Source organism: Drosophila arizonae, chromosome 3 (genome assembly GCF_054131065.1).
Source record: "Drosophila arizonae isolate 15081-1271.41 chromosome 3, UAZ_ARI_1.0, whole genome shotgun sequence".
NCBI classification, from domain to species: domain Eukaryota; kingdom Metazoa; phylum Arthropoda; class Insecta; order Diptera; family Drosophilidae; genus Drosophila; species Drosophila arizonae.
In genome coordinates this window covers 2,921,629-2,934,248 of record NC_142923.1, presented here as the reverse complement: position 1 = coordinate 2,934,248, position 12,620 = coordinate 2,921,629, and the positions used below count along the sequence as shown (strand labels likewise).

Sequence of the window (12,620 nt, the reverse complement as noted above, 5' to 3'; positions counted from 1 at the left end):
CGCAATCTCTAGGTACTAATATCGATGATAGTGCCACCACAGTGCACAACAGTTTGCGAAAATTTCGTGTAAAAATTTACTATTGATTTGACAAATTTGTGCTGTTGAAATTAAGACCAATTAGGAAATTGAGGAAATTACGTTGCCTATGCCGTGCGGCATGCATTAAATGTGTAAATAAAATTCTCTGGCTGAAGCTAAAGCAAAACGTTGCTGCTGCTGCTGCTGTTGGAATTTGCTGTTCGAATTGTCTTTCAATTTGGAGCCCCGTTTTTCCACCTACGCTGACGCGACGTTAAACGAAGCCGAAGCGCAAAGTGGGGGGAGGCATAGCACAGCTGAGTTAGCAGTAAAGCCAATATATAAACAAATAAAACTGTTGCCTGGCCTGGGGCGTGGCTAGCTTGATACCAAATAGTAATAAGACCCTCAACAAGTTGTTTGACGATGGAGGAGGTAACGCTCACAGAGCCAGAGACACGTTTCTATAGTGAGCTGTTTCAGTGCTGCGACGTGGAGAGCAGCAGTAAGGTGCCCATGCTAAAGGCAACCGAACTTTTTCGCTCTGCAGACATTGCCAACGAGACAGTCATTGAGGTAGGTTCAATAAATAAATTGACAGATGCCGTAATTAAAATTTGTATATTTCATAATAGATCACCGCTTTAGCTGGCATCCCTTCCACAGCTTTGCACATCTCTCGTGCTCAGTTCTATTCATGCCTTAAGCTAATTGCCGCCCATCAAGCGTCTGTGCCATTGCGTCAGGAGCTCATAGCAGCAACTGTGCCATTGCCCTTGCCGCATTTTAGCTGGAAGGAAGCGGCTACTACTTCAACGATTGCCTGTGAGAATGGCTTAGGTGCCTTGCCACCGCCTCCAACAAACGATCGTCGTAATTCGCTGCGCCGCAATTCCCAGCAGCAACAACATCAACAGCAGTTGGAGCAGCTACAGGATACCTCGGATGTGCCAAGTACCGATTCTGAAGTAGAGCAAAACGAATCTAGCTGCGGTGGCGACTTTGATGAGCTGGCTAATGCAGAGGCTGTTGGTGTCGTCAGCAGCAGCAGTCGCGAAACAGTGCGTGTAGCTTATCTGTTATCTTATCTGATATATCTTAAATACAAATACCAAATATATCTACTCACAGCGTCGACGTGGCTCACCGGAAGCGTGGAGCACAAACAGCGATAGTCCGACGCCGACAAATAGCGTCGCCGAGCGTCCTTGGGCGCAGGATACGCTGTGGCAAGGGCTGCTAGGAGATGAGCACCGTCAACTGCTGGGCACCGAGGAGGAGTCTTCCGATCGCCACAGCAGCGATGATGAGGACAACGAAAGTGAATTGATTACTCTCTATCAGATTACTCCGGAACAACGCGAATATTACAATAAACAATTTCGAGCAGTGCAACGGGATCCGCATGGCCTGCTTTCCGGACAGGCAGCGCGGTAAGCTTCGATATCTCCGAAATCATTGATATAAGTATTTATATATTCTGTTCCTTATATTGCAGCAATTTCTTTGAAAAGAGTCGCATACCCGTTGAGGAGCTGCGTCACATTTGGCAGCTGTGCGATGTGACACGTGACGGAGCTCTCAGTCTATCCGAATTTACGGCTGCCATGCATCTCGTTGTCTTGCGTCGCAACAATATACCATTGCCCAGCAGTTTGCCCCATTGCTTGCATCCGAATGTGCTGGCCAAATCGACAACGACAAACGCTTCGGCATCATCAACTATACCTCAAGAGCCGCCCGAGGCTGATCTCCTGCATTTGAATGATGACGATGACGATGAGCACACAGACAATACAATCATTAGCAGCACACAACCGCAGCAACCCAAGCCACGCCTCAACGACAAGAACATTATGAATCTGAGCAGCATTTCTACTTCCTCTCAAGCTAGCAACAGCAGCTCCAGGCGAGAGGTGACGACGCCTGTGCTTAAGCACCGCAGCATTTCCAATTCACCAAATGCGGAAAAGTCGATAACAGCTGCAGCAGCAATAACAACTGGAGCGGGCGCTGCTGCCAGCTCAACGAACGATGCCAGCCAATGGACGAAGTTTAGTGAATCTCCCACGACGACAGCTACAGCCATAGCAAGCGGAGCAAGTGCAACGTCTGTAGCTTCAGCTTCTGCTGCTGGTGTGCCTGCTCCTGCCGTTTCTAGTCCCGGTTTGAAACCAGCTTTGTTTGATATGAAACGCACTGCCCAGGATGTGGGCTCCAATCCGCAAATCTTGCATCCCGTGCCACTGCGTGTGACGCCCATAGGTAGATACTCTACTATATATATAGATCTATCTATAATGCATCTGCTTATCAAACAAATCTTCTTTCCAGGCACGGCTATTGCGTCTTCAGGCGATCCATCAAGTCAACAGGGAATTGCCGATGTGGAAGGCGTTGTTGTGCTGCGCGAGGACAGCCCCAAAGCCATAGCCACCACAACAGCAATACCAACAGCAACAGCAGCAATGTCATCATCAACAACATCAGCTACAAACAGCATACACAACATTCAGAGGGAAAGCAACGATCTGCGGGCCATTCAAAGACCGCAAGCAAAGAAGCTGCCAGCAAAGAATAATATTGGGGCATTGCCACCGCCGCCGCAAAGGGAGCCAAGCATTGGCTCCATTGGTCTCAGTGAGCCACCGGATCAGGCGACGCCATTGCCGCCGTCAAGCTATGCAACGAGCGTCACAACATCTGCCAAGAAGGAGCCACCGCCTTTGCCGCCGCCGCGTCCTCATCGACATGCACGCAGTAGCAGCTTAGACTTGAATAAGTTCAAAATTGGTGCAGCTGGTGCCCAACAGCCAGAGGTGAGTTAAAACATTGAATCGAACTATATATATATATATGTGTATGTTGTTTGTCTGTTGTCTAGTACGAGACCATGTCTAATAATCTGTTTAAATGTTGTGTTCCATTTACTAACAGTTAACAGTAACTGAAGGTCATAGGTGCCGTAGCTAACATCTCACAAGCCTGTTAATCCGAGCTGTCTGTTGTTAATCCTGATACTGAAACGCAAGTGTCTGTCGTTTAAGATTCAATTGAAATGCAGTATATCCAAGCTTAGTTAAAGGCATTGGGTCAGCGCTTAAACCGCTCTTAATAACATGAAATAGAACTACTATTTTATTTGGCTTATTTCGGGCGATTTAATTGTTTAAAATACATACTGTAACTACAACAAGCTTAATATCACTGACCAAAGTCTGTGATAATATCAATCGCAGCTATAGGCTTTATACACCACCACGAGCTTTACATTTAAATGTTAATGGTCTGCCTTGCATTAACATAACATTTTCTTAGCAGTGCCGTTAAATAACAATACAACAAATATTACAGAGAATGCTAAAATAGAGACGGTTGACTTTTAAAGGCAGATTTTACGGGTTTTTTGTAGTTATAGAAAACAAAATTCCTCATTCTCTCTCTCTCTCTCTCTCTTTCTCTCTTTTGGTTAACGATAATTAAAAGATAATTTTTAAACAAGTTTCTCAAAAGTTTAGTGTTCCATAACAATTTTTAATGCAGTGTGCACTTTAAGGAAAAAGAGAAATCAAATCTAAAATTATACCTTCTATAGAAATGCGAATTATAAAAAGTAAAAGTATTATTAATCAAGAGAAATTCCTTTTTTTAAATTTTTATTCTTATATATTTAATATTCCGTGTGTACTCACACTGTATTGTGAATTACTTGACTCTGTCATTATATAAAACAGTTTCGGCACACCGAATTATATTTATAACTCAAAGCTCCAATTTGTTTGTGAGACACACCTGCCCATTGTATATGTATATATTAATTTCTTTATTCATTTATTTATGTAAACAATATGTAATATATATATAAATATATATATTATAATATACTATATATAAACCCCAACTTCAATTAAGATAACCGCGCAAGCCAGCTTCGATATGCAAACCTCAACGGGTTTTGCCGATTTCACGCACTTTGCCGACGATGCGAATGTTGTAAGTGTTCCAAACAAAGATACATATCTATCTATCTTGATATATAACTTGAATGAAATCCACAAATGCATTCACAATTGGCCGTAGCTTTTTACTACTGTATTTATGCATCCCGAAATTCAAGTAGCTTCTGCCCTTTTTGCTTTGCAAACAATACTAATACACTATACACTTGCAGCTGGATGCCAGCAACAACAACAACAGCAGTAGCAGCAGCAACAACAACAGTACAACAGCAACAGTTGCTGGTGCTGCTGAGCAGCAGTTGCATTCGCTGCCACCTGCACCGCCACCGCCCGCATTTGTGCCGCCCATATCTGCGCGCATTACGTTGCAGACGCAGCAGCGCGTTTCAGCTTTTGAAGTTTATCGCAAGCCACAGACGCCGGCGCCGGTAGCTGCCGCTGCACCAACAGCAGCAACAGTTGCTGGGCAGCTACCAAGCGCGGACAGCTTTGAGAAGCGTGTTACAGCAATCACCGATTCATTGCGTCATGTGTCCTTCAAGCAGAATCAAATGAGCACCACGGAGCTGCTGCAGCGTCTACGTGAGCAGAACACTTCGCTGCTGCATCTGTGCAACGACTTAAGTGACGAACTGCTCAGCGTGCAGACCCGCAAGGAGGAGATGCGTCTAAAGCTGGAGAGCCTGACAGGAGCAGGAGGAGCAGCAGTGGCTGTAGCTGGAGCAACTGTATCGGATATGGATGTCAGCACACGTGCCGGCTCCTCAATATCAGCGCCAATGACAGCGAATGTGACGGGCGGCTCGTCCGGCTCCACGGGTGCCTATACGAATGTTTAATTAAAAAACGGAAAACCAAGCAGCCACTTTTATTGTTGTTTCTATTTGTTGCAAATAGTAGAGGAAGAAGAAGAGAAGGTAAACATATTGTGAATTCCGCTGCTTAAGTTTTTATTGTTTTGCTATTTAATTGTAGGCTAGTTAAATCTCAAAAATCATGCAAACATCTTTGTCAAGCAACAATAACAATAATAACGCCTCTTATAGAATACATACATATACATATTTATGCAGATACAATTTATGTATACTTCTCTTTAGCACACAGAAAGCTAATTGAACTAATTGTTAAAAACTAAATGTGTAAATGTAAATGAAAAGGAAATCGAAGAACCTGTAGGAAAAACTGCACCCTAGTTGAAAGGTGATCACAAAGTGGCGCCAAATGCATTTGAAAACTGCAAAACTCTTTGAACATTTCTTCTTGGCTGATTATAAATACAATTTCAATCTTATATTTAGTTTGCCCCCAGGCAATATATCATTATTTATTAACAAATTCAGTTCTGCACATCTCGAAAAACGAAATGTAAAACTTATTTTCGACCTTCTCATTCATTCCGGCAATGAAAAACAAAATCTATAATCTTAATGTGCAAAAAGTAACTTTTCGGAAGCCAGGCCTAAATGTTTAAGTATTTTAAAAATGCAAAGTTATAAACAAAACAAAACAAAAAAAAAAAAAAAAAACAAAAACAAAAAAACACATAAAGTAAAAATATGCAACCAATTTAATTTCCTTGAAAGCTTAGCTTAGGTTAAGTTCGTTTTTGCAAAAACTATTTTCTACGTATACACAAATTGATATTATATACATTTTGATCACAATTTCTGTAGGCATTTGTATAAACAGTTCAGCAAACGAAACGAAATCAAGAATTATTTAATTTACCCGGACCACTCAAGTATGCGAACTTCGAATTTATAAGATGATAAATACTTGTCTATCATCGTTTGAATCTGCGTGAGCGGATTTTCTTTTGCATACTTTAACTATTTAATATATAAATATATATCAAGAAATGTATATTATTTCCCTTGTCATCAAACAAAATAAATCTTTAACTTGTTAATAATTTTCAAATATTTACAAACTACAAAAACTGAATGCAGTGTTAAAAACAACAAAGAAAATGTAAGACAAACAAAAACATAAAGTGATATTAAGCACTATGTAATCATATTGTTACGTTGCAACGTAATGAATGCGTATTGTTTTGAGGGATATACATCTACATATATATTAAATAAATGTACTAAGTTGATGTTACAAAAGCTAAACAAAATGGCAATAAATAATATGCTGTAAAGGCAACATCTTAAAATTTGAAAATCATTAATAGTTGGCGCCGCATTTTATGCAACCCTGTTTGAGTTTTGCGATAACAGACGCATGGCTGTTATCGATTGTGTTTTATAGGCCGCTACACATCTCTAGCGCTTTGCGGCATTGGAGCAAATTTTCGCAAAATTTGCGATACAATTTGTACGTGTGAATTTGTTAACAAATCGATTGTTTAAATGGTGTAAATAGCATTAAAGAATTTGCTCCGTGCGTGCTTCATATATGTGAACAACTTTTGCACGACCTGCGAAAGTAGCAAAAGCAGCGAGCACTAGATTGAAAAAGTGCTGCTCAAGTGCAGGTTAGTTTACGTTTACATCGGTACACAATGGGAAAAATAGTGCTGTAAAAAATGTTAAAATATTTGATATGATCTATTCTTATTTAGTAAAGTGCAATCGTCAATGTTAATCGCGCTCTTTGCGCTTGCACATTTGCCAATCTTTCGTAAGCCATTGCAATCATTATCAAGGTGTGGCAAAGGCAAAAGCAATACAACAATAGCAACAACAACAACAAGCAACGCTCACTTAGCGGCATTAACAAGTAACTGTAATTCGCAGACAACTGGAGATATAATTCTAATTGGAACCCGCCTCAATATGAGCAACAGTAACGAACAGGATAAAGGAGCAGCAGAGGCCGTCGGCGCGATCGTTGCTGCCAATGGCAATCAGACGGATCCGAAGAAAATCGAAATAATGTATGTTGATCGCATTTAATTCTATTTGTTTTCATTAATTACAATATTTTGTTTTTCAGCAACTTTAAACCTTTTGATAAACAATGCTGCTATAGCATCAAAACGAATCATACGCGAGTTTATGGCTGCGGCGGCTCTCATACGCGTGGTTCCTCCAAGGTGAAGCTCAAGAATGTCGTTGACTATAAATGGGAGCATAAATACTATTATCCGGGTCATTTGGTGGCCGTGCATCGTGATGGCAAGCACCTTGCATATGCTATCAATGGTAAGTGGGAGATTTAAGCAGACGAGACTCGATATTAATACCAAATGGCTTTTTCCAGTTAACAACAAAGCCACCGGTATGGAAGGCATGGTGCGTGTGTGCAACACGAGCACCAGCCAGCGGGCACTCATTAAGGGCATGAATGGCGAGGTCTTGGATCTACAATTCGCACACAGCGAAAGGGAGCGCATCCTTGCGGTCATTGACATGTGTTCGCTGTTTGTGTATAAGATCGATCTAATCGATAGTAATTTAATATGCAAACTTGTGCTGAAAGTGGATGACCCCATTGCGAACTATGTGCCCGAATATGATATGGTCTCCTGGTGTCCCTATGTAACCAACGGCAACAGCAGCAATAACAACACTAGTGCAAACACTGCTACTGGCCATGAAGAGGATGATGAGAATCAACTATTGATTTGGTCGCGCAGTAAACAGTTCCAATGCTTCAATGTTAGAATGATCATATCAGAGTATGGTGTAAGTAAAGTCTGCCTGCCACATATAATTCTTTTCCTCATTTGCTTTCTACTATCTCTTTGCAGCGCGGGCAGATAAAACCCTCGTCTCTAGAAACGGGCTATTTAAAGATAGAAGAGGATACGTTAATAACCTGCGCTGCTTTATCGCCTGATGGCACTACCGTTGCGGCTGCTTGTCTGGATGGCTTAGTGCGTTTCTATCAAATTTACTTGTATGATGTGCGCAATCATCGTTGTCTGCACGAATGGAAACCGCACGATGGCAAGCCGGTGGCCTCGTTGTTCTTTCTAGATAATATCAACAAGCCAGTGGAGGAGTAAGCTCTCATTAAGTTCAAATAACGTATGTTTAGTAATGTTGGCTCTTTTTACAGTGCCTATTGGCAGTATGTTATCACCACCAGCGATCATAATACAGAGATCAAGTTGTGGAATTGCTCTCTATGGGAGTGCCTGCAAACGATTAATGTTATGGCTTCAGTACCCTCGAGTGTTCAGCCGAGCATGTTTATAGCTGGTATTGATCGCAGTGCCAACTATTTGGTTATATCCAGTCTGGATGCATTGGCTGTCTATGTCATGCAAATCAGCAGCTGTGGCGGCAATGAACAAGGCAGCGATAGTGGAGATTCGGAGAATGGCTGTGATGTTCATGGCTCGAGCAGCAGCATCGCGGGCTCCAACGATCCATCCATACGCATACAAAATATAGCCGAGTTCAAGTTAAGCTCGGGAATACTCTCTTTTTCCATAGTGAACGCGAGCATGCGTCGTCTGAAGAGCACCAATGAGAGCTATTATCCATTCGAAGAGCCCGATGATTATGATGACGAGAGCAACGCAACCACTGATGCTTTGGTGGTTCATATGTTCGTGGTACAAGCCAAGAGCTTGCAGGAATGCCAGATTATTTACCAGCCCTGCAAGCCAACAAGAAGTTTGAATAGCAGCAAAAGCAGCGCAGCCACAAAGAAACGTTCCCTGTCCCCAGATAACCTGCTCCATGTTACTGAGATTAAGCAGGAGCCATTGAGTAACTCGCCGAATTCGCATAACAGCAGCACAGGCAGCGGCTCGAGCGCTGTGCCACTCGATGCCCTTTTTGGTAAATCAAAACGCAACTCAGTTGGCTCGGTAGTGTCGGTTGCTATCGCTGCTGCGGCTGCACCATCGGCCATATTGCAGGAGCCTGCAACAACTAATAAATCACGTTCAGCTTCGCCACAGTATGGCAGCAACTATTCGCAGCTGAATCTCATGACTCCGGATGCATTTAGCGCTAGTGCGGCGAGTATTGTGCTTGTGAATCGAGATGGAGCTGAGACGAACACAACAACCACGACAGATCAATCGGCCATCAATTCTCAGGTGCTGCAGACATTGCGGATGTTGGCCACGGTCACAGCTAAGGGTACAGAGTCAGCCAACACCAATCTTTTGAATCTGATCAACAACACGCACATTGAGGATCGCGAGCAACAAAAGCTGAAGGAGCAAACGGATGCCCGTAAGAAGTTTATAGCCATTGATCGAAATCCGGAACGCAACGCAGCGGAGAATTTAGCAAGTGGTGGTTCCAGTCCAAGTCGTGAAGTGCAAGAGATAATGGCAACGCAAGAGGATACAGATGACTACGAACCGGAGCTGGTAGATCTCGAATATGATGAGGATAATCCATATTTTATGATTTGCAAAACAGAAAATAAGTGAGTGAGAAACGCTTACAGAAGAATTCGAATTTGAATATTTGTTATAGAAAATTGTAATTCTTAACATTTTCAGAACGGACAATGAGATAACCAATTCATCAACTGTCGAGGAAGCTGCTACAACATCAAATTGGTTGCCCCAGGATGCAAAGCTGCCCACTAAAAAATCGGCTGAATTGCAAAATGCGGCCCAAATTATGTCCCAAGCGGTGCAGCATAAAAACAATGGCAATGTACCGCCAACCTTGGGCAGCACCAGCAGCAATAGTAACAACAACACGGCAACAACATTGAACAGCAGCAACAACAATAACAGCAGCAACTGCAGTCATCCAATAGTTGAGAGCGCCACAGAAGTAAATGCGAAACTGGAACAACTTTTGGGTAGCTAAAGTAAAACTTTGTTAAATGATTCAATATTAATTGTTAATTGTTGTGATATTTAGAAATGGTAAAAGCGCAATCAGAGCAGCTTAATAAACTCGAGCACGAGATCAACAAGGTGCAACAGCAACAGCAGCAACAGTTGTTGCAACAATCGAGCGGCAGTACAGCTGCTGCCTTGCAGCCAAAGAGCGTCAACGAACTGGCATACAAAATCGAAATGCAATTATCCAAACTAATGGAGCAATATCTGAAGCGTTACGAGAACGAACACAAAAAGAAACTAACCGAGTTTCTGCACGCACGGTAAGAGAAGAGCGAATGAGTGTGGGAAGTAGAAATGTTCAAGAGGGCGAGAAAGAGTGAAAGATTTTCAACAGAATTGATAATTAATATGCAATGAATTATGTTTGTAAATTATACAGGGTATCCTGTAAAAGTTATATTTACAAATTTACTAGTTGTATATGTGCATGTGTTGTATATGTGTGTGTGATGATGTATTTGTATAATCTAAATAATTTATTATCATATATTTTTCCTCATGTCCCTATACACAAAAGTGAGACTCAAAATCGTGAGCTGCGTGATTCGGTGCTGCAAGTGCTAAATCAATATGTTATGAATCACTTTACGGACATTATTGGCAACGTTTTGAATATGGAGCTGCAGCGGCAGCTGCTGCCGCGTGTCAACGCGAAAATGGATCAATTGCAGAATCAAATGCAGCTGGAAATTGTGCAGAAATTAAATGTGTTTGACAAGACGGTAAAGGAAAATATAGCACAGGTGTGCAAAAGCAAGGTGAGCCACAATATAAACGGAGTCTCTTCTATTGAAATAACAATTTTATAAATTGTGTTCAGCAATTCCTGGATGCCTTTGGCAAATCCGTGCTGATTGGCGTGCAGACAAGTCTCCAGACGGCGTTCATCGAATCAATGAGCAGCACTCTGATCCCAGCCTACGAGAAGTCATCGCAGAATATGTTCAAACAGTTACACGAGGCATTCAGCGTGGGCATAAAAGATTGTAAGATTGCAAAATCAAATGAGGTTGAATATATTTACAAATGTATTTATTTTCTTGAATAGTCATGGTGGAATTCAACGCGTATCTACAGCACATACCGCAGCCGCATAATGGTGAAGAATTGAGTAACAAGCTCGGCCTCTTAAAGCAACTGGTGGAGACAAATCTACTAAAGCATCGCACTGAGTTAACCGATGCGATGCTGGAGACACAGCGCGAAGTAAAAAGCTTGGAGATCTTGCTCGCTCGCCAGGTGCAGGAGACCATACGCACTGAGCTGCGCAAGCATATGGATAATCAGAGTATGGCATTACGGTCCCAGGCAGCAACGCCCGCGCCCACATACGATTTGCGAGAGAGCATAAAACAATTGTTGCTCGCCAACCATATTAATAAGGCCTTCCATCAGGCATTGCTGGCCAATGACTTGAATCTGGTGGAATTCACATTGCGAAATACGGATCGAATGCAGGTCTTCACGCCCGATGGCTGTCGACTCGAGCAAAAGGTTTTGCTGTCGTTAATACAACAAATATCTGCAGACATGAGCAACCACAATGAGCTGAAGCAGAGGTGAAGATTTGATAGGTTTACTTTCCCAAATTTGTGTGGTTTTAATGTTTCTTTCTTGCTGTTTGCAGCTACCTCAATGAAGCACTGCTGGCCATTAATATGTCGGATCCCATCACACGTGAGCATGCACCGAAAGTGCTATCCGAGCTCTATCGCAATTGTCAGCTGTTCATTAAGAACTGTCCCAAGAGTCCGCAATGCAGTAATGTACGATTGCTTATTGCTATGTGCAGTGCAACATATCGTGATCAATTTAAATGATATAGCGAGATGACTACCCATCCCATTAGTTGGCACTGACAACTCAGTTCAAGCCCGACACATACACCAACTCACACACACACCCACACACAGCACACGCGTTTGTAGTTAAGCAGCGTTAGCATCGTCTTTAGTTCTAGCTTCGATTTGAAGCTTTTCCTCAATATATATCTACTATATCCTTATTGTCGTAAGATGAAAGTTTTAGCCTCAATTTTTTCATATTTCGTTACTATTTGTTTGTGTGCGTGTCTTTGTTTACATTTTAAATTTTTATACTTATATCTAGATCTTAGCTCTTGTTCTTTATGTTTTCGAAAAAAAAGTATAGTATATATATTAAAATTGATAAAAGCAAAAATTTGAGGAACGTACGTGATCAACAAATTGCAATAAGTTTATCTATTTTGACATATAACTTTTTTTTACAAATATTGAGTATTTTTTCGTTGCGCAATTTCATTTTCCATTATAATGACGCTTATCGAAGAGGCAAATAAATGTTAAAAAGCAGAGCTATAGAATTTAAATTTTGTATTCTGCATATTTTGCAAAACAAAAAAACGGGCTTTCTGAAAAGAGGGACGGACAATTACGATGATTTCTAAACAAACATATATACAAAACTACAAATAAATGCGTAAATATTAAGCTAAAAGTAAAAAATAAAAGTTATATAAGAATAAAAATTTAATATATATGTATCTGAAAAAAAAAAAAAAAAACTAATAAATAATTATTGCATCCGGACGCTGAAGGTTTTCGCAGTTGTTTAAGCAAGCTAAATGCCAATGCATTTGAAGTATTATTGTTATGGAATAATTGAATGAATATGATATATGAAAATTGAATATGAATTTTGTGTCTAAAAGTATTTATATTTTTTTTTTTTAGCATGTGTCAAATTCAATATTTTTTTTTTTTAATTTTATAAAAGCCAAGAAAAAGTTGAAATTCATAATTTAAAAAATTATATTTATATATATTTTTTTAAAATAGATTTTCAATTCTCTATAAGAGCTTCAAAACGTTGTATAATAT

At 41.0% G+C, this 12,620-nt stretch overlaps 2 protein-coding genes across 7 annotated transcripts; both read left to right on the top strand.

Annotated features, from left to right (window-relative positions):
* Positions 1-3: 3 nt before the first annotated feature.
* On the top strand, positions 4-6,144 carry Reps (RALBP1 associated Eps domain containing). Of its 4 annotated transcripts, none has more exons than XR_016268980.1 (8): positions 4-597; positions 657-1,082; positions 1,153-1,454; positions 1,520-2,286; positions 2,356-2,840; positions 3,934-4,014; positions 4,193-4,897; positions 5,657-6,144. XR_016268980.1 is itself a non-coding variant. In XM_018002281.2 (7 exons), the coding sequence occupies exons 1-7, from the start codon at positions 448-450 to the stop codon at positions 4,817-4,819; spliced, it is 2,838 nt and encodes a 945-aa protein (XP_017857770.1). In that variant the 5' UTR covers positions 4-447; the 3' UTR covers positions 4,820-6,144. The 4 variants fall into 4 exon arrangements, 2 of the variants coding, with proteins under 2 accessions (XP_017857770.1, XP_017857771.1); XR_016268979.1 differs by having other exon boundaries at positions 4,956-6,144; XM_018002281.2 differs by having other exon boundaries at positions 4,193-6,144.
* Positions 6,145-6,251: 107 nt separating this feature from the next.
* Positions 6,252-12,273, top strand: Ge-1 (Enhancer of mRNA-decapping protein 4 homolog Ge-1). 3 transcript variants are annotated; one of them, XM_018002278.2, is made up of 12 exons: positions 6,252-6,465; positions 6,728-6,867; positions 6,927-7,135; positions 7,194-7,618; positions 7,684-7,937; positions 7,995-9,326; positions 9,403-9,713; positions 9,776-10,019; positions 10,277-10,517; positions 10,580-10,745; positions 10,808-11,318; positions 11,387-12,273. In XM_018002278.2, the coding sequence occupies exons 2-12, from the start codon at positions 6,767-6,769 to the stop codon at positions 11,577-11,579; spliced, it is 3,987 nt and encodes a 1,328-aa protein (XP_017857767.1). In that variant the 5' UTR covers positions 6,252-6,465; positions 6,728-6,766; the 3' UTR covers positions 11,580-12,273. The 3 variants fall into 3 exon arrangements, with proteins under 3 accessions (XP_017857767.1, XP_017857765.1, XP_089319882.1); XM_018002276.2 differs by having other exon boundaries at positions 6,553-6,867; XM_089463756.1 differs by lacking the exon at positions 6,252-6,465 and adding an exon at positions 6,547-6,636.
* The last annotated feature ends 347 nt before the right edge of the window (positions 12,274-12,620 follow it).

What these genes read in the sequence shown, in the direction of transcription:
- Ge-1 (XM_018002276.2), top strand. Translation starts at nt 6,569, where the DNA reads ATGTTAATCGCGCTCTTTGCGCTTGCACATTTGCCAATCTTTCGTAAG. An exon ending in CACAGGTGTGCAAAAGCAAG is followed by an intron (nt 10,518 to 10,579) that starts GTGAGCCACAAT and finishes AATTGTGTTCAG; the next exon opens with CAATTCCTGGATGCCTTTGG. An exon ending in CAGCGTGGGCATAAAAGATT is followed by an intron (nt 10,746 to 10,807) that starts GTAAGATTGCAA and finishes TTTCTTGAATAG; the next exon opens with TCATGGTGGAATTCAACGCG.
- Reps (XM_018002281.2), top strand. Translation starts at nt 448, where the DNA reads ATGGAGGAGGTAACGCTCACAGAGCCAGAGACACGTTTCTATAGTGAG. An exon ending in CTTTCCGGACAGGCAGCGCG is followed by an intron (nt 1,455 to 1,519) that starts GTAAGCTTCGAT and finishes CTTATATTGCAG; the next exon opens with CAATTTCTTTGAAAAGAGTC. An exon ending in ACTGCGTGTGACGCCCATAG is followed by an intron (nt 2,287 to 2,355) that starts GTAGATACTCTA and finishes TCTTCTTTCCAG; the next exon opens with GCACGGCTATTGCGTCTTCA.